Raw genomic sequence first — 21,478 nt, 5'->3', positions numbered from 1 at the left:
GCCCTCCCCTCCTCCTCCCTCTCCCTCTCTCTCTCTCTTTCTTTCTCTTTCTCACTCTCTTCCTGTGTTGTTCTCTCTCCCTCTTTCCCCCATTCTCACTCTCCCCTCTCTCTTTTATCCTTTCTCCTCTCTTCTTCACTCTCCATTATTCTTCCTTCTGTCTCTCTTTTTCTCTCTCCCTCTCTCTTTTCTCTTTCCCTCACTCTCTGTTTTTCTCTCTCTTCCACTCTCTCTTTCTCTCTCTCTCTTTCTGTCACCCACAGAGAACTTTTTGACAATCATTACTATAGATTTTTGTCAAGAAAAAATCTCGAGTAAAGAATTTATTTTAAATTCATCTTATATTGTAAAGATAATTCTCAATAAGAAGTTTAATAAGTAACTTAAAAGTCATTCCTTGCTTTGTGATGAAAAATTGATGATCATTGGATTAAAATATCCCTGTGATATTCATATTTCTCAAAAATTCTCCATCGCCTGACCCTGCATAGCCACTGAAGGTATTTCCACCTTTCATTTTCCCTGTGTTTGTCGAAGGGAGATTGGACGTTCGGTTTCTTCCCCTTTATTCTTCCCTAGGGAAATTTTTGTTGTCATTAATTCCAAAGACCTGTCTTTGGATAAACAATGCTGGCATTTCCATTCATTGTACTCATCTGTAAAATGAAAGGGTTGGCCTAGGTGACCCAGAGTTCTTTTCAAGCTCTAACCTTTCCTTACTGTCTGTGTCTTTTTGACAAATGTAACATCTTGAAGAAGTGTCACAGTTCAAATGAAGAACAAAATCAGAAATTGTCCATCGTGTTTCAGGTCTGTTAGGGAATGTACTAGTCTCTGATCTGAGACAGTGTATTCTGATCTTTATTATGCTTCCAAATGGAAGGGATCATTGACAGTCACTAATGTGAAAGATTTCCCCTGGCATGGAACAACTACCTTGGTTGAGATGGGCTCCCTGGCCCTGGAGGTCTTCCGGCAGGCACTGGGTGAGCGCTTGCTGAGTAGTAGGTAGAGGGGGTTCTCATTCAGGTTTAAGTTGGGCTCGGTGGCAGTTCCTTCCAACTTGGAGATGCTGTCATTCTTTGATTCAATTCAGCAAACTGGTATTAGGCAAATGACTGTGTAGATGGCAGTATGCTAAGATCTAAAGATACTGCCCCTCACTTCAAGGAACTGGCATTCTAAGTCAATCAATAAACATTTATTAAGATCCTAGTATGTACCACACACTGTGTTAAGCCCTGGGGATACAAAGAGAAGCAAAAGACAGTACCAGCCTTTGAGGACCTCACAACATGCAAATAAATATGTACGAACAAGCTATGTACAGGATTAATAGAAAATAATGAACAGAGGGAAGGCATTAGAATGAAGAGGGGCTGAAGGCTTCCTTTTGAAGATGGGATTTTGGATGGGACTTAAAGGAAGCCAGGAAGTCAGTAGTCAGAGCTGAGGAAAGAGGGCATTCCAGCCATTGGAGACAGCCAGAGAGAATGCCTGGACCTGAGAGGTGCAGTGTCCTGTTTGCAAAACAGTCAGGAAGCCAGTGTCACTGGATAGAAGGATACCTATTCAGGAGTAAGGTGGAAGAAGACTGGGAAGGGGTGTGTGAGGGGGAGGGGAGTTATGTTATGAAGAACTTTGAATGTCAAACAAAGGATTAACAAATTTGTAGTGGACCCGGTGAGAGCAGTTGCATGGTTGTCTCTGTTTTCATTTGGCACCATGTGGGATTGACAACATGCAAATAACTGTGTACATGTAACATGGTTATGGGGTGTGCCGGTGACCAATGAGTGGTGTCTTCTTTTTCCTTCCTTTTTCCTTCCTACTTCCTTTGTCTCTGGAGACGTAATCAATCAGCTACACTCTTACAGAAATGAGCTCATTTAAGTTTAGTGCCTCTGGTCCCTGTGCTTCTCTCTGTAGCTTTAGGGATTTTATAGTAAATCAGATGTGAAGAGTATAATCACATTGATCAGAGACCCCCAGTTAGGAAAATTCCTAACACTTAGGAACAGGTTTGGCTCTCTGACTTCATTTAAATCAGAGCTTCTTAACCTGGGGTCCATGAGCTCGATTTTTAAAAATTGATCTCTGTAGTTTGATAGAATTGGTTACCTTTGTAATCCTGTGTAATTTTTTTATGCACTTAAAAACATTATTCTGCACAGAGGTGCCGGACACACACACACACAAAAGTTTAAGAACCTCTGATTATCATTTATATTTATCTCTAGTTAATTCCTGGCCTCTTTGTGATTAAGGCAGAATTCAGGGTCTTAAAATTGTTTGAGTAAAAAAGGCAAGCAGCAGGGGCAGCTGGATGGCGCAGTGGATAGAGCACTGGCTCTGGAGTCAGGAGGACCTGAGTTCAAATCCGGCCTCAGACACATAAAAACTCACTAGCTGTGTGACTCTGGGCAAGTTATTTAACCCCATTTGCCTCACTTAAAAAAAAAAAAAGGCAAGCAGCTTCTGTTAAGGTGTCTGTGCAAAGACAATCACAGTGAGGGGAGAGGGAACCTGGAGAAAGATCAGCCCTGTTCTGGGAACTTCCCTCCACCCCTGAAGAGGTGGCCTGCACCTGCTGGTTTCATTCCCCAGTCATCCCCTGGATGCATATAGGACCCCCGTGGCCCTCCTCAAGATCTCTCTTCCATTTTCACCACAGCCGGCCTACTTTTTCTTTCTCCTTTTACCTTTTGCTTCTCTTCCACCAATTTCCAGCCAGAAATGGATCAGAGGTCCTCACATCTTCCTCTCCACTGCCAGATCTTCAGATTCACTCCTGTTTTATACAAGATCACATCAACTCTCCCTTGCCAATTCCAACACACTTACTTTGTTGCATCATATCACTTTATCCAAAGGTTTTCCAAGATTTCTAAGTAAAATCAAGGACTTTTCACATCTAGTATAAAGCATTTTTAAAATTAAATTTAAATTTTTTTCCTCAGCAAAAAAAATCTGCCTTCTCTCTTTCCCTTCCTCCCCAATTGAGAATGAAAGAAAAGTAAAATTCCTTCTACAAACATGCATAGTCAAGCAAAAGAAATTTCCACCATTGTCATGTCCAAAAGGAGAGAGAGAGAGACAGACAGACAGAGACAGAGTGTGTGTGTCATCCTTCGTACTCTGAATCTTTCACCTCTCTGTCAAGAGGTGGACGTGGACGTTAGGCTTTCTCATTCGTCCTCTGGATTCATGGTTGGTCATTACACTGATCTGAATGCATAAAAGGGAGTTAAATATAAGAAGACTGGAAAGGTAAGAAAGGGTCAGGTTGTGAAGGGCTTTAAAAACCAAACAAAAGATTTTCTATTTGATCCTAGAGTTAATAGGGAGCTACTCACTTTATTGAAGGAAGAGGGTGACATAGTGCGATCTTCACTTTTAGGAAAATCATTTTGGCAGCTGAGAGAACTGAGGCTGGGAGACATTTAGAAGGAGGCCAGAACTAGGGTGGTCTCTGTGTTGGAAGACAGGAGGGGATGGATATGAGTGAGATGTTGTGAAGGTTAAAATAACAAGAGGTGACAAGTGATTAGCTCTGATTAGCTGAGGTGAGTGAGTAAGGAATCCCCCTCATTGGGCAATCCCATCATCCTACAAGATTGAATCAACCTTGGTACTCTCTCATTTCATCAGTATCATCCTTTCTCCCTCTCTGATTGGACCCTCTGGCTGGAGGGCAAAGCCATGAACTCTAAAATCTCCATTCCAAGAGGGGACCCAGCACAATCTTCTCCCCACTTCCCAGCAGCTGTACTTACTGCTTTAGGATTTCTCTGGACATCTTCATCATGCCTCTCCACCCAATTCCTTTTCCTCCCACCATACTTTTCAGCTTTTTTGTGTATGTTGTCTTCTCTCATTGGACTGTAAGTTCTTTCAGGGCAAAGACTGTCTTACTTTTGATTTGCATTTATATAGCACTTAGCAGAGTGCCTGGCATATGGTAGGCACTTAATAAATATTTATTGACTGAGAAGTCAAGGGTGACACCCTTGAGCCTCAGTGACTTTAGAATTGGCTGTGTTCTCAACTGTAACAGGAAAGTTAGGAAGAGAAGAGGGTTCGGGGAGCAATGTTGTAGTATTTTGGGCACACTGAGTTTGAAATGCCTATGGGACATCTAGTTTGAGATACCCAAAAAAGGAGTTGGGGATATGAGATTGGAGCTCAGAAGAAAGACTAGGGCTGGATATTTAAATCTGGGAATCATTTACATAGAGATGAAAATTGAACCAATGAGAGTGGGAGAGAGTACTAATACTCTGAGGAATTGGGGGGGCAGGAACAGGAATCAGGAAAGACCTCATTGTATGATTATGAATGTGCAGAGGGCCAATCAAGGAAGAATAAAAGGATAGCCAGGCAGTAGTGAGGGTCCAAATGAGAACAGCTTTTGGAAATTTATAGTGAATTGTTTGGCCCACAGTTTGAGTGACTGTCAGTTATGTTACAGTGGACATTCCTTTCAGGTCTAGGTTGTACCAGATGGTCACCAAGGTCCTTTCCAGCTCTCCAGTTCTATGATTCTGTGACTTTCTTCAGGAGTGTTTGGCAGCTCAGAAGTGGGTGGAAGCAGAAGGGTTTGGCAAGAAAGAATTACAGTAGGACAAAGGAAGAAGGAATTAAAGAATTGCTAATAGTGTCTAGTTGAAATGGTTATCCTCTAGGGCAAGACTGATGAGGGAGAAAAGGCAGTTCCTCTCTGGGGTGATCAACATTGAGGACTAAGAGAGGTAGAGAGACTGGAGGTTGTCATCAGGATGAGTAAAAGGGTTAGGAGGAGTGAGGAAGAGGACAAAATGGAAGAATAAAATGTTATTATGGTCAGAGAGAAGAATTACAGAGTTCTGGATAATAGAGGTAAAACCATTATGAGTGATTGTCAGATCCCCTGTGTGTGGCTGAGGTGAGGTGAAGATGGAGGTTCTGGGAGGCCAGGACATCAAGGTGTAAGTTGGAGTCACTACTAATGAGGGCAGGGCTAAGTGCAGAGGGTGACTGGGAGTGAGGGTCAGAATACCTTGAGAGAAGATCATGTAGTGCCTAGTAGATGACCATAGTGGGTTGGCCTGCGTGATGGTTATGGAGGTGTAATAGCTACCCTCGAAGCGGAGGAGTGTTTGCTGAATGATGATGGCAAAAGGATGGTCTGGAAGTAGGATCAAGGCATGAAGAGAATGGCCACACTTCCTCCTGACTCAGGGAAGCCTGAGCAGAGAAGTACCCAGTACACGAGAGGTTGGCCAGGGATGCAGGCCTCTCCCTCTCCTGAGGGAGATCTCAGTTGTTCATAGCCCAAGGAGAGGGAAAGACTGGGAAGAGTCCTAACTAGAGGAGGATCTGTTAGCACCTGTGGCCATTCCAGAGGGCTCAGCCCCTTTGGTAGCAGGTAGACTGTGGACGGGTACAGCTGAGGTAGGCAGCTAGGGATGAGAGGGGGAGGGTTTGGACAGACCTTGCATCCAAGTATGACTTTCCAGAGAGAGCCTAAAAACTACAAACAGATTGCCCCACCTCTCTTCCATGCAGCTCTTCCTTTGTCAGAGCTAGTTAGTGGAGAAGTGGCCCCATGGCATTTGGGGAGACCACAGTACAGTAGAGTTGATGGTCATTTAAACTGAAAAATAAAGATTCTGGGCACCGTCGAGACTTTTTGCTTTCCATTGCCCAGTATAACAGGAGGTTAAAAGAGGAAAAACTATTGAAAATGGGTTTGAGATATTTTCCTGGACCTGTTTTATGGAATGAAAAGACTCTTTAACGTATATCTTTCTTAGCCACAAGATTTAGAAAATTAAGCTCATTTCCTAATGGGGAGGGGGGAAGACAAATGGTTTCTGGCTGCTGTCTCCCTGTTTAGGATGGCTATATCATTCAAATAATGCTGGTCAACCTTTCCTCCCCTCTAATGTCAGCCTTGTGGAATGGGCAAAAGGGAAGGGTTAAGGCAAAAGCAAATGGAAATGTGTTTTGCAAACAGTGTCTTTGGAGATTGTAGCTGATGACAGCTGAATACTTGACATAGTAATACAATCAGTATTTAACCTTGTATAACTCTGCCTCATCAAACTCCCTCTGCATTGATTGCATTAAAGGAGGCCAGTGGTTTCTCAGTTTGGAACATTTTAAAAGAATCTTCATAGAAAGCTAGCTGATCAGCTGGTGTTTATCTGCATCCCAAGCTATCATCAATAATACAAAAGACTGGGTCTTCAAGTTGAAAGGATGAATTTTTCTTAACACTCTATAATAAACAAAATAGTCAGTCCATGGTACCAAAAAGTAACAGGAGCCATGTTGTAGTAATAGAGCTATGCCTTGAAATTAGGGGTATTATGCGAATCTGACCACCCCCCACCCACCCACCTTTTAAAAACTTTTTTCTCTGCTTTCTTTTGAAGTGCTCCAAGATTAATTCTGCTTTCTCTCTTCCTCCAGAGGGTGAGACAGGTGTGATGGATAATCTGCTGGAGGCCCTGCAATCAGGTGCAGCCTTCCGAGATCGAAGGAAGCGGATACAGAGAAATCCAGGTAAGAGCCAGTACAGCCATCTTGCCCTAATACAAGCTCCTCCCCAACATGTCAGAGAACATGTCCTGCACAGAGGCTTTCCCCCACTGGTCTCAGCCAGCGGCCCTGCTTGTGAAAGCTCAGCAGGCTACGACCATGAGATCACAAGGTTTAACCGGTAGTTTCAAAAAAAAAAAAAATCCCAACCCAATCTAGAGAGAGGGCTCACACCGCACTCAGTTCTGCATGTTTTAGATTGTCATTCTCTGTGATTCTAGCTTGATGAGAAGGGCAGTTAAAATCACGAGAATGAAATTGTTAAGTGTAATTTGCCATAGAGATGTCACAATGGTGTTTCACAGGTGAGGGGACTGCCATGCAGCTCCTAGTCTGGTTTTTTACGGGCTGATTGATTTTGTAACACACCTGTTAACTTTCAGCTATCCAAAGAGCAGCCCAGGTAAGCTCAGAGGTCAGAAAATCCTCCTGCCTTTGATATTTGGCTTTCTAATCTGTTTCTGGTCTGACGTTTGAATGGGGATGTGTGGGGATCTGTGGGGCTGTACTAGGAGGTAGGCATACTTGAAGCTCCACTTTAAAGACTGGAAACAGGCTCCCCCTTTTCCTTTCTCTAATCCCTGCTGGAAAGGGACTTTGGTAGCTCATGGACCATGGATCCAGAAGCTCTGCTAAGCTGCCTTTCCTTTCCTTTCCTGACTTAGCTAAAGAGTAACCAAGCACTTGGATAGAAAAGGCTTGCTTCTGGATTCCCAGCTGCATTGGGATGTAAACATAAAGAGAGTGAATAGTGTCAGCAAAGGGCCTTCTCACCTGCTTTACTTACTAATTAGGTCTACTCAGACAAAATTACATCAACGTTGGCTTGGTTAGACCACATGTCCTATAATACATTTTTAGATATTGGCACATCGGCTGCAGATGAGTTAGAGACAACAGCATGTCAGCAAGATAGAAGCAGTAAATATTAAAGCAATTTTATTCTGTGGAACTGTTGAAAGAAGTGATCTGCAGTGTCCAGCTGCCCATAGGAAGCCACCTAAAGAAGAAAGGAACAGGTAATAGGTTGGATACCTTGACAGAAATCTGAAATGCAGATTTTTCTCTGTGCTTGATAATTAAAGATCACGGCAAGCGGCAGTGAGCATTCTGTTGCTCGTCCTTTCCGCCATTAGTATTCTGTCGAGTTAAACTTGATTCTCTAGTCACGGCATGCTTGCAGTATATTAGACGCTATGCAGTCTACACCCTAAATGTGCTCTTTTTCCTATTTGAAGTACATTCTCTTGAAAGAAGGTATTAGAATAATTTAGCTTTCTCTTGTCTGAGGTTTCCTGAGTTCTTAAAATTTATTTTAAGTGTTGATGGGAAATTATTTGCCCAAGGGTACCTATGAATATGCTTCCCTGCTAATTGGGTTAGTTTCCCCGAGAAGATTAGTTCTGAGATAAGTTTGGATTGAGGGGAGATGAGTGGTTTGGCAGGTTGGAACGGCATGGAGATAAGAGACAGGAGAAGGTAGTAAAAGAAATTAAATGGTGTCTTGGAATGTACAAATTAATTTTGTTCCCTCCCATGCTCAGTAATAGTACCTTAGCTCGACTGCTATTTCCTGAACTATCATAGTAGAAGCACAGTGAAAAAGAGTGAAAATTATTTCAGTACCAACCCAGTTCTACCTCACAAAAGGAAAGATACTTCTCTTATATTTTTATAAGGTATTTTTTAATGGGCTAAGGCCATTTGAAAACGAGAGAAAAGGCAGACAGAGACAGAGAGCGATGGCGTCAGAGGCACAAGGAGAGGGCATTAGCCCAGGCATGGAAAAGAAGAGCGTCCTCCTCTCAGTCTGGAGCAAAGGAAGAGAACGTAAGTTAAGATGTGGAGGATGTAGAGAGGTATGACAGGGGGAACTGAGAACCCTCCTGAAAGAGAATGGCCACGTGCTCACTGAAGTGGGAGACAAGGTCATCCGCTAGGAGGTGCTCCTGGAGTGCTGAAGCGCTGACTGCTAATCGTCTCCGTTTTGTTTGTGACTCATTGATCTGGGGTCTTCCGCATCGTCCCATTTCTTTGCATCTCCAGTCTGGACGGTAGAGTTTTTACTGCTGTTGAATTGCTTTAGCCTGGTGCCGTCTTAGCTCTTGATAACTCAGTTACTTTGATCACATCTAGATTTTTCTGTGTAGTTCTAATCACTTTTTAAGGAGCAATAACATTAGGAGAAAAAGAAAATGAAACAAAGAAATAAGTGGGAAGACCTGGCCTGAAATCCCATCTTAGATACAATCTCTGGAACTCTAGGGAAGTCAGTTAACCTCTCTGTACCTCAGTTTCTTCATTTGTACAATGATGGGGCTGGACTTGATAACCTCTAGAGCCCTATATCTGGGATCCTTTGATCCTGAAATCTCCATAAATTTATAGCATGGAAAGAAGAAAATTCTAGAGATACAATGTGTGTGTGTACATGTGTGCGTGTGTGTGTGTGCATATATATATCAGCAAGATAACAGTACCAAAAAAAAAGGTGTAATTTTGTACTTCAGAAGAGACAGAGGCAAGAAACAATATGAGGCAGCAAAGGAAAAAAAAAGAATCACAGACTTGGTTGGGATTTGGGGAGAGATATGAGGTGGATAATGGCACTCCTCACTTTGCTGAAACCATGAAGCGTGTGCCATAATTTCAACCCAACCTGCTGTTTAAAAGGTGACTAATGTGAGGAAAACATTTTCACACCCCCCCCCCAGCAAAACAATCATGAAGATAAATCTGAACATTCTTATTTTGAGAAATAGCTAAGGCCTGAGGAAAATGTTTCCCTTTGAATGGAGCCCTTTCGCAATTGAATCTGCTTGTCTTCCTTTTTTCTAGCTCCCTTTAAACAGATTCCATAATTTTCTTGGTGACCTCTAAAGCACTCCTTTTATAACAGCCTTCATTTCCTTGGCATCTTCAAAGCAGATTCTATGTAAAAAAATGATGTGAACGATTATTTTCTCTGTGTAATGGTCTAGTGTCATTCAGAGAGAATGGAATGCATTCAAGTAGAAATTTCCTTCATTTGTAAATGAATGTCCACCTTTTCAATAATGACTAGTTCATGTAGTCCCTGCAGTGACTATCCTTTGGTCCTAAAGTTTCAATAATGAAGTCTTCTCTTAGGATTTGGGTCATTTAAATCTGATAACATTGATCATGTGATTTAATAGCCTTAATATTAGAAAATGAGGGGCAGTATGGGATAGCAAATAGAGGAGCTGAGCTAGCCTTGAAGTCAGCTGGACACCGATTCAAGTCCTCCCTTAGCCGTCTGTCTGACCACACACCTGGAATGCACTGTGTAAGAAACTCTTAGAATCTCTTGTTTTCAAGCTCACCTTGAGCTCTACCTTCTCCCTGAGGTCTTCGCTGATTTCTGCCAGCTGCTGTAGTCTCTCCTTTCCCTAGATCCATCACCTTGTATTTATTTTGTGTGTACCTATATGGGCGTATTGCATCACCCTATAGAATGGAAACTTGAGGACAAGAAATGCTTCTTTTTCGATTTGCATTCCTAGCACTGGAGCCTGGTGTGTAGTAGGTCCATAATAAATGCTTGTTGATTGATTGGTTGGTTTAACCTCTGTGCTCCTGGCCACTTTGTAAGATTTTAAGTTACAAATTGCCAGCCTCCATCAGTGGAGGGAGTTTCCTGTATCAGGAGTTTTCCTCCCCCCAAGAAAAAAAGTAGAATGAGATTAAATGAGGTAAGATATATAAAGTTCTTGGCAAATCTTAAAGCTCGGTATGAATGCTGGTTATCATCATGATCATTTTTATTACAATCGTGTCTGTACACACAAAATGTCCAAGCTGTGTGTTTAAACCAATGACTGAATTCAGCTTTAATGATCAGTCCAGGTGATTGAGATGACCCGCGACTCATAGGATCTGAGAGTTGGAATAGACCTTAATGGTCATTTCTTCCAAGCCATATCTAGGGCCATTTACAGTATCTTAGACAAATGGTCATCAAAAACTCTGCTTGACTTAGAACTCAATTCAATTGAACACACATTTATTAGGTGAAAGGCATCACCTGCCATTATAGGAAACAAAGTCATCTTTGGAATGATGATCCATCATTACACTTTTCTTGGCTCAGCTCATACAGATTGTGTGCAGTTGTATCTTACTGTATTGTGTGTAGGTAGGGTGGTTGCCTGATCCTCAGCAGTTAGGTGCAGGAAGAGCCCAGTTTATAGGCAAGCTGCATTGCAAATGTGTGTATTGGAAACTCAGAAGTTGTTTTCCCTTTAAAAGAGTGTTAAGGGGCAGCTGGCTAGGTGGCAAAGTGCATAGAGCACCAGCCCTAGAGTCGGGAGGACCTGAGTTCAAATCTGGCCTGAGACACATAGTACTTACTAGCTGTGTGACTCTGGGCAAGTCACTTAACCCCAACTGCCTCACCAAAAACAAACAAAACAAAACAAAACAACAGTGTTATACACAGCAGTTTGATTCCAAGGTTGGGCCTCAAAAGCTTTTTAAAAAAATATACAGTTAAAAGTAATAGAAAATACTCTGGTAATGTGAGCAAATTTTAAAATGGGAAATATATATTTGTTTACATAGGTATATATACAATGTCTGTTTTAAATGTACATTGAAAACTGGTGCTTACAAAAAAGAAGATTTAATTAGAAGATGAGGAGGTAAATGCCAACTTTGGAGAAACATTCATACTCATGGTCTGTGGCACCTTCCAAGCTTTTAAAGCCCACTGAAATGTAAACACTTTGAAGACAAGCACTGCTTTGACTTGTGAGTTGTACCGTCTTAGCCAACACAGTAGGAAACAGATTAGAGGTGGGGAGGGGAAAGGGGAAGAAACATTTATATGTTGCCCACTATGTGCTAAGCCCTTTGGGGAGCCATGAATTTAATAGATGCTTTTTGAATTGTTTGTGGATTGTTGGGGCTGCTCACTCCAAAACTGATGGCATGCCTTCCCTGGATATCCAGGTAGCACTGACCGACCATTTGTGATCAGGATACTTTCTTTGACTCCTAAGTAGAGGAAAGTGTGATCTTGAGGTAGCAGCTTATGGCTTGAAAGAGAAAAAGAAGGGAGTGTTAAAGAGGATATAGCAAAGAGATTGTTTTAGGCAAAATCAGTTAAGTTATAAGCAGGAATTCCTCTGTCTAGAGGAAAGGGGAGAAGCATGGTCTGGTGATTATTTTCCAAATCAAAAATCAAGAAGCCTGATTGGTCAACTTTGTCACATGCACAATTGTGTGTACCTTTTATCACAGTACAGGGTTGGCATGTTTTATGATCAGATTGTGAACACTCTGTTATGTGCATAGCAAAAGATACAGAATAAAGCTAGAAGGGACCTCAGAAACCATCTCCTCCAGTTCCTTCATTTTGATGGATGAGGTTACAGAAGCATGGAAAGGTTAAATGATGTGTCTGCAGTTACCTGGTAAACACCTGAGTTAGGATTTGAACCCAGGTCCTTTGCTTTTGAATTTGGTCCCTTCCCACTCTCATGTAGCCCCCTTCCTACTAGACTGGACTGTACATCCTAATGTGGGCTCTTACGCAGGCATTCGCCCCAAGAGTTGAGTCGTTTCTTTAGCCTGTGATTCTCCAACTTTTGTGACTTCTGTCTATTTTTACATACTTGCTTACTGACTTGATTCACCCAGTTACCATTTGCCAAAATGTTGGAATTTCTGAGGCATTTCAGTGGCTTAGAGGGGAAGGGTCAGTGTGACGATATATTTTTAATTTAGGACTGCCCTGAACAATCTGTATCTATGTATGAACCCCCTGAGGAGATGAAAGGAAATGGTCGGTGAAGATATTGCTGTGGAGACAGTTCTTCATGTTGACCCTTGGGGGTTCCAGGAGAAATTGGTTACTGTCTGGAATGAGGCTGAGGGGCTGGAGTTCATCTGGAGGGAAAAGAAGCCCCATGCAACTAGCAATTTATATGTATGGGACTGTCCTGGGTATGTGAGTATGTTAGACAGCAAACAGCAATGTTAGAATTTTCATTCCTATCGCCCAACTTTCTTTATGATCATATCTGATTTTGCTTGCTTAGCCTTGAGCATGCTTTTGTTTTCATTGTTAAATGCCATTAATTGGCAGGATTATTTTGTTTGATTTCTCTTTCTCTGATCACTTTGCACCTAAACTTTATAAAATCTCTTTCTCTTTTGAGTTAATTTCATTTGTTTGATGGTTTTTGTTTGGACTTTTTCCTTTTTAGCTTTCCTTTCCATTTCATTTCTTAAGGGCATTTTAATTTTAGAGGGATGTGTACATATGCTGATTAACAAGATCCAGGTTGGTATATCAAAGAGGCAAGAAAAGTGAAGATTTGAATAAGCTCTCTTCTTGATCACATTCTTTGACAACAGCTAGAGGAAAAATTGAACACAGACCATGTTATGCCCTATTTATATGCAGAATTGTTCTAAGCAAGCACTGGCGATGTTCTCTATAGAAATTTCAATCTCTTTTGCTTGTCTTGTCTCCAACACAATATAATCAGCTCAGCCGCCCATTTCTTCCCTGGTGATCTCTGCAGGACAGCAGGCGGTAAGGTCAATTTCAGTTGACTCTTGTGTGAACATGAATTTAGCAGACTTACTTTTGATATTGGCGTGTGGGGTACAGTTAGGACAAGCAATTATTATGCCGCAATAACTCTCTTGATGGTTTTCATTCCATGTCTAAAATTCCTAGCCATGGTGTGTAGTCTTTCTTCCTGAATGTGCAGCCAGCTGCCCTCTGTCCCCAGTGGAACCCTCCCTCTCTGATACAAAATCCGAACTTAATCTGGATATGACTTGGTTGGAATAGTGCATAACACATGTGGCAGAAGACACTAGACATTCGTCATACCGTCATAAGGGACTTAAAGTTCCCTTTTCTAGAAAGTCTTTCTATGTCATTTGCTGTTCACCATCTCAGTCTCAGTTCTCTCTACAGCCAGGGACCAGCTTCTGTGTCTCCTCTTGAGCAAGCATGATAGAATACATTCCTGGTGCCCTCAATCACCCAAGTGTATGCTCAGTCATCACAGATTCAATTTTCTGCCCTAGGAATCAACCAAGGAGCATTTATTAAGTGTCTACTCTTTACCAGTGACCGTTCTAGGCACTGGAGATACAAAAACAAAAAAATTAACAGTCTCTGACCTCCCATAGCTCCTACATACAAAAGAGAGGAGGAGTGAAAACATAGGCATATGTAAGTATGTGTAAAATAAATACAAGAGCTTTTTTTGGTTGGGGATAGGGGGTGGGAGGAGACGAGTCAGTTAGGACCTCATGGGGGAAAGTGGTATTCAAGCTAGGGATTCTAAGAGGTGGAGATGAAGAGGAGAAAACACTCCAGGGAGGCAGGAGATGGGATCTCCTGGAGAGGAAGTGAAGAGGAGGAATTTGTAATAAGCCTGCAAAGGTCGATTGGTACCAGGTTGTGAAGGGCTCGAAATGCCAAGCATATGAGTTTGTATTTGATCCTGGAGGTCATGGGGAAGTAATGGGATTCTAAGAGCAGCTGTCTGGTCCATCCCAAGCCAGAAAAGCATTCTTCACTCTGCCATACCTGACAAGTGATTGTCCAGTCTCTGCTTGAAGCCCTCTAAGGAGGGGGTCCCCTTCCACTTTGGGGCAGCACCAGTTGTTAGAAGGTTTTTCCTGGCATCAAGATATGTAGATACATCCGTAAACCGAGATGTTCAAGCTTTGAGAAGAAACAGACCTCAGATGAAAGCACAGGCACAAGGAGATTCTGGAACGGATGCCACACTTGGAATCAAAGGACCTCGGCTCAGATCCCAGCTCTGGTCCCTTCCTGGATGATATCAGACAGGTCATTTTGCCTCTTGGGGTCTCAGTTTCCTTCTCTTTAAAATAAGAGGGTTGAACTGGATGAACTCCAAGATCCCTTCCAGCTGCAAATCTGTGATAATAAATAGAGAAGGCCTAGGAAAGGAGGAAGTCCTCCCCTTCCTCTGAGATTGGAAGCAGAGGAGAAGAGTGGTGAAGATGGGAGGAGGTTTGTGGGGTTGTGAGCCTTATCTTTTAGGAGAGCTTTCCCATCACACTGAGCTTTGAATATAGAGAGGGTACTGAAAAATATGGGAACTTGAATTGTGCTGCACCCTAAGTAGAATTATGCTAGAGCGGAGTTCATTTTCTGGGTAGTTTCACATCCCATATGCTCCCTCCACCTGACCTTTCCATTTGGTGCTGCCTCGATTTGACAGGGGAAGAAGAATGTCGGATGGATAGAAACTTTGTCGCCTCAGTCTATGCTGTGACTCTCCTTCTTATGGCTTTCGTGCATATGTTTGACTGTCGCCTCTTGCCATTTTGAGCTCAAGTCACATTTTGTTCCACCCTGACAGAGCTGCTCTGAGTGCAAAGCTCCTAATTACTTACTGGGGGAAATAAAAAGAAGTCATGCAATAGCAATAACGATGATAATAATGCTCTGTACTTAAAAGTGCACCGAAAGCTTCTCACGGCACCTTCTCATCAATCTCTCCGGTGGCCCCTAACAAAGGGAGGTGTAGAGGAGTTGGGGAATTGACAAATGAGTAATTGACTAACCATCCCCTGTTTTGCCTTGGCTTCCTGGGTGAATCGATCTGATTGGAATTGGGGGTTTTCATGCAGTATACAGGGCTGTCCTAAAGCTTTCTCTTGTTTGTCCCAGGATGAGGGGGCCAGTATGGCATTTTTCCTTTTCAGTGGAAAGGCTTGACCTGGAGATTTCTGGGCTTATGGGTCTTTCTCATTATTTGCCTAGTATGTATGTAGCATGTAACAAACAATCTAGTTCTTTCTGAGCAGTGAGCAGGAATTTTTCATGTCATACATTATTCATAACTTTCTGCAGTGGTTTCAGAAAGTCAGTGTAGATCTTGAACCAAAAGAAAAGGGGGGGGGAAGGATATGGTTTTCACAAAGTTGTTTGGAAAGTTAGTCCTTTAGGGCCCAAATTGTTTTCATCTTCATTATACGGTAATGCTACATGTTACATCTCTGGCAATTGTATATCTTTTTCATAGAATCTTAAAAAACTTTAGAGATACTGTAGTCCAGCTTCCTAACTCAGTTCACAAATCCCATCCATCAAGACCCCTGAAAAGTTGTTGTATAATCTCTGCATGAACACTTCCAGGAACGGGGAGTTCACTGGGGAGGAATGTTATACTGTTTTCGGACAGTGCTAATTGTTAGAACATTTTTCTTTTTATGCAGTGAAAATCTACTTTCCCTTAAAAATAAAAAGGAAGATTATTTTCCTGTTTACTCTCTTTGTTGAATCAGTTCATCAGTTATCCATATGAGTGTTGAGAGATGCTTCCCACAAGGAAACATATATCAGGGAACAAAGGCCCATGACCCTACTGTGTTGATAATCCACGCTTTTCAATTATTTACACCAGTACTCACCTTCAGTGGCGCAGATAATTGGGAGTTGACTGTTGGTAGTTCTTGTGGATTTGATTTTACTGCAATATCACAAGCTAATTGAAATCAAATGGAAAAATGATTTTGAGAGAAGGCAAAGACAAAGATGAGAGCTTGTTTCTAGCTGTAACTCCCTCTCCTGGTATGTGGATTTCATTTTATTGGCAGAATTAAAATGAATTCTCTACACCTGGAGAGGGAATTGCCATAGATAGGCCTAGTTTCAAGTATTCCTGGTATTTGTACTTTTCACACATTTGTTTTTCTTGAGGTATGTTTGGGTTCTCAGATGATCGAAGCATCATTTCTTGCTCTCCTTTAATTCCAGGCTAAGGTGCAGCCTAATCAAAAGGAAAGGAGAGAACATGATAGCCTATGAAGTAAATACAGCGCTGGATAATTCTATTACTTGGAAAGTTTGCCAAACAAGAATCTCTTAAGGTTTCATGGATGTCACTGTAGGCCCTGTTTTTAGGGATAGGAGAGGGCTCCTTTAATTTCATCTTTGCTACATGGGGATATAAAAAACTGGGCCAGCCTCTAGTCTTTGCTGAGTGATGTGTGGCTGTAGGTTGGCCTTAGGAAAATGCTTTCTAGAAGACAGTGCATTTTATAATGCAAAGAGGCTAATTGTCAAGACTATTTCTTTCAATGATTTCTGAAGATTTTTGAAAAGACAGTGACACAAATTGTGCAGGTTGAGAAGGCATGGAGGGGACGGAGTGGGCAGGGGGAGGAAGTTAGCAGTCTTCACTGAAGGAAGATGGTATCCATACTGATGAAACACACATCCTCAGAGTTAGCAGTATCTAATTTTTTTGGATCACTTTGTATCAAGTTTAAAAAAAAAAATCTTTTTTTCTCAGTCTTTTTGAGTAAGGAATCATGAATTTAGAGCTGGAAAGGGCCTTGCAGCCCATCTAGTCTAAACCCTCTCAAGGTTACACAGGGGGACATTATCAAAATGGAATACATGGCAATCACCTTCTTCAATGTAGGCCTACCTAGATTTTATTGATCCGGATATGTATATGAGTGTATGTGTATGTGTGTCTCCAAAATTAAATATAATTGCCATCCAAAAAATGTAACAAAAAAGACAACAGTAAGGAGAGTCATGGTCTCCTCTTGACTCTGCCACTAGCTATGTGACTCCAAGCAGTCATTTTTCCTCCGTGTGCCTCAGTTTCCTTATTTGTTAAAGGAGAATGCTGGATAAATGATCTTCAAAGTCCCTCTGGCTCTAAAATAGCATGATTTTATGGTTAGTTTAAGAAAATCATGGGATGTTTTATAGCCCATGGACGAACTAGTTCTGTTTTCTCTATGACTGGAGGTTTTTCACAGTAAATCACGTAGATGACTTCGTTTGCCTCTAACCATTTAGAAAACTCAAATCTTGACTCAGATCTAGGTGTACTTACAGTTGTTTATCATGCTAGTGGGCCCAGATGAGTAACGGCCCTGAAGCAATAACATTAATTTCTAATAAAAATGAATAGTCAGGCAACAGAAAACAATCTCTCTTTACTTCTTCCTCCTCGTCACCCCTGCCCCCCAGTAGTTTGGCACAGGAACTCCTCTAAAACTCTCAGTACTAGTAGGGAGTGAAGGCCTGGCCATGCCTCCTGGACAGCTCCTCAAGGTTAACGATTTCTTTGAAAGGCCAAGTCTGTATGTGCTCTCCTGTTGTCATCCCCCCTCCTGTTCAGTGAGTATGCAGTCCTTGTCCTTTACTACTGCCCATTGGTCCCCTGGACCCATCTTGGAAAATGGACTTCCCCACCTCAGTTCATGACTGTTATGTTGCTCACATTATTCACAGTAGACCCATTCTCTAATAATGTTCATTGAATTGCATGGAATCCTGAGCATGTTAGTAGCACCAGCAGCTCTGAGATTCTACTAAGTCATACAGTAGGACTAGGGTCCTAGATTTAGAACGTAAAAATCAAGAGAAAAAGTATCAAATAGCCCACCAATTCTCAAAGTGTAGCCATACTGGCTGATTTTGCTAAGAAGTCTTAGATAAAAGTGCTTCCCGTGAAGGTTATGAGTATGTCTCCCTAGGTTGTTTAGCTATGCCATTCGAGGAGGCCATGATCCCACCCCACCATTTTCTCCTCCCTAACTATTGCTAAAATAGGGAAAAGGATTTTGTTCTTAGATTGAAGCCCTGGTACTTTCCTTAAAAAGGAAGGGGTTCAGCTTATCTCCAAGGGCATGGTTCCTTCTCACCAAATGCTCATTACCCCAAAGAAAATCTCTGCTCTGTATATGCACACACAAGGGAGACAGACAGACTGTGATCTCATCCAAGTGATAATTCCATGACCTCTCTGAGGAGGCAAGCTGGAAATCAGCACTTGTCGAGCTTGGGGCTCCTCTCCAGATCCGCCACTTCCCAAACTCTTTTCTCTCTGTCTTAGATTTCTCCTGAAAGAGGTTCTGAAATCACCTGTGTCTTTTCTCCTCTCAAGCACTTAGCTCATCTGTGTCCCATAGGCACGTAATCATCCTCTCAAGGGTCATGCAAATGATCTAGGCTTGAACCCCTGGTTACAAAAGGAAAACTCTTGTCTGATTCATCAGCAAAGGCTGTGGTGTAGGGAGGATCGTCTAGAACCTGCAGTTAGCAGAACCTTATGGCTCCAAACAGTTGTTGTCATGCTTCCACTTGTCTGCCCGTAAGATGCAGGAGGCTGCCTTTCTGATAGGTGAACGCTAATAGAAGTGTACTAGATATTCAGAATCAGTTTTGAAATAGTGTTCCAACCAATGGTTTTCCAAAGAATTAAAGGCAGTTTTGATACTTGGAATGGAGTGGGATGGAAGGAGTGAGATATTCTGAAATACTCAATCCCACAATGTGAGCTTTTTTGCAGATTCCATAAATGGTATTGATTAGTTTCCATGGCCTAGTTAGAACTGAAACTTTCTGGTCAAGGAAGATGGAAAGGAGTTTTTTTTAAAAAAAAAAAAAAAAAAAAAAAAAAACAGGAGGCCAAAAGCTGAAAGTACGGCCAACTTTCACCTTTTCACCTGTGTTGCAAATTAGCCTCAAGCTGCTACTTGAATGACCATTTCTCCAGCCCTCCATGTATTATGGGGCTAGGAGATTTCTTCTCAGCTTCCTACCTTTCCTTCATGCTGCCTCAGTGATTCTTCACAGCTCTGGGAATTCTCCCAGTCTGAGGGTTTCAGGACTCCTTTCTCTTTCTATGGTATGTCAGAAAGCAGGCTCTGACAAGATTTAGGCTTGAGGATCTTTGCTATGTGGTCCCCTGTACTCCTTTTTTTTTTATGGGGAAAATATGCAAGAATGAATATTTGCATTCTACTATCTTGTTTACCTTTCAGGGAGTTGTTATTTCATTGGTGCAAGATAAAATCATGGTGGTGAAGGGTGAGAGGAGATACCATTTAAAGGACAGGTATCAAAGGGTCTGGGGGAAAGTCCTTGGGAAAAGTTCTATTTCCAGTGCTTAGTTTTTCTCGACTTGTGTTCCAGCTTCCTGCCCATGTGGGGTTTTCTCTCTTTTTTTGTGGGAACTCAGTATTTGAGCTGTGCGTTTGTATTATCAGGATAAATAATAAATGATTTCATGCAAATCATTCCAGTCAGATATTTGTTGATTACTTTACCATGTGCAAGATACTATGCTAAGCCCCATTTAGATAACCAAGAGTTGACTACAGAATTATTATTTTTAAACTGAAAAATTATATCCAAAGATGAAACCACCTGGGAGTGAAATTTTTAGCAAAACATTTCCTCCAATTTCTCTGTACATTTATTTCCAACCTGACAAATGGGAGTGAGTATAATTTAAAGAAAAATCAACTCTGGGTTTCAGTGGGTTAGATGTTGAAGAAGATTGGTCTTTTCTCCTGCATTTTTCTAAATCCATTCCTAAGAAATGCTCGAGTACATTGGAGCAGGCCTACAATTAAGCTATATTCTAGTGAGGATTCTTTACCATTCAGGTGTGAAAAGCCAAATGCTGAACTGCCTAGGGTTGTAAGGGCCATGCTTTGTAAATAGAAGCACTATAGCAACGAGAGGTTTGGTTGGCATTGTAATTATTGCAGGACTGCACATGATTTTCTCAGGTTGGGGAACTCTGCACATGGGAAGCTTCCTTGGCCAATGTCGCAGAGCTTACTTGTCCATGACTTTGGAGGTAAGGCCTAGTGAGGTGCCCGAGGTCCACCAAGGTCTAAGGACTTGGCCAGAGTGACTCAGCTGTGGTGAAGGATGGATCAGAACCTGGGTCTTCAGGACTGCAGGCCTACCTAGCATGATGTGTCTAAATCAGATTATTTCATATAATTTTACTGGTATTATTACATATAAATGATTTTCCTGCCAATTTTTTTGATCTAGTCCAGTTCAGTAAACATTTATTAAGTGTCTATAATGTGCAGAAAAACTGTGGTAGGTCCCAAGATAAAGCAAAAACAAAGAGTCTCTGCCCTCAAGGAGCCAACACTCTTTTGTTCTGGATGTAGATGATTTTATACTAGCATGTTGGCACATGTAAAAGTGGACCTCTGTGAGACAGACCCTAAGCCTCTTATGCTGAAAAGTATACAATGTACTACCTTCTACTTGGGAAAATTAATACTTAATCACTGATAATTAAAATAAAACTCCCAGCCCATTTTTATTGGAGCATTCCTGTGTTGAAGAACTCTCCACGAGTACTTAGCATCTTGTCTTGACCATCAAATAGGTTTCCTTCTATAGGAAGGATGATAAGGTTATAAAAGTTAAATACAGTAAGTGAGGGAGGGAGGGAGAGAGGGGAGCCTGGATTGAACGCAAGGGCTTTGTTTTGCTTTTTCCTGGGCTCTGTAATATTTGGTCCACGTCCTGGCATAATTAGAGGTAAAGGGGTCCTGGTTGGGTGGTGGTCAACACCCAATGGGCAGTACTTCCCGAGTGTGTGACCAACACTGCTTTCGTACCAATTAGCCATGACCTTTTCTTCTAGCCTTGGGGTATGAGATTAGTTGAGACAACCAATTCGGAAATCTTTTCTTTCTAATATTAGTTTAAGCAAATTTCCATTGTAGAACTAATTGTTCTTTCAAAGGTTTTTTTTTTTTTTGGTTCCACTAAGCTATTAAATCTTTTGCAGAGGAATTAAGCCTAATGTTTCTAGAAACATTAATATGGTGTGCCCTTTCCTGAATGTCCTACTTCAGAAATATCGCAGCTGCAGTGGCATTATGTGCCATCATTTTTTCTAGTTTCTTTCTGCAGGGAAGTTGCAGCTTTAAGGTCTGTTTGAAGAGGCTCAGCGCAGTGCACAGTCATGTTTTTAAAGGGCATTGTCGCCTTTCAGTTGACTCCATATCAATTTACTGTGTGTGTACTGTTCATCAGGGCCACCAGAAGAGAACATGGACAGACAGGGCAAAGCTATTGCTGCTA

At 41.8% G+C, this 21,478-nt stretch overlaps 1 protein-coding gene across 1 annotated transcript in view; it reads left to right on the top strand.

Annotated features, from left to right (window-relative positions):
- The window catches only part of DIAPH2 (diaphanous related formin 2), a 770,217-nt gene that overhangs the window by 629,661 nt on the left and 119,078 nt on the right, over positions 1-21,478 (top strand). Inside the window, exon 27 of the mRNA XM_027838327.1 lies at positions 6,457-6,549. Within this exon, the coding sequence (XP_027694128.1) occupies positions 6,457-6,549 (93 nt within the window). The remainder of the gene's footprint in view (positions 1-6,456; positions 6,550-21,478) is intronic.

This window comes from Vombatus ursinus, unplaced genomic scaffold (assembly GCF_900497805.2).
Source record: "Vombatus ursinus unplaced genomic scaffold, bare-nosed wombat genome assembly UNPS02004577.1, whole genome shotgun sequence".
Classification (NCBI taxonomy): domain Eukaryota; kingdom Metazoa; phylum Chordata; class Mammalia; order Diprotodontia; family Vombatidae; genus Vombatus; species Vombatus ursinus.
Note: the sequence above shows the minus strand (reverse complement) of the source record. Positions and strands in the feature narration are given on the sequence as shown.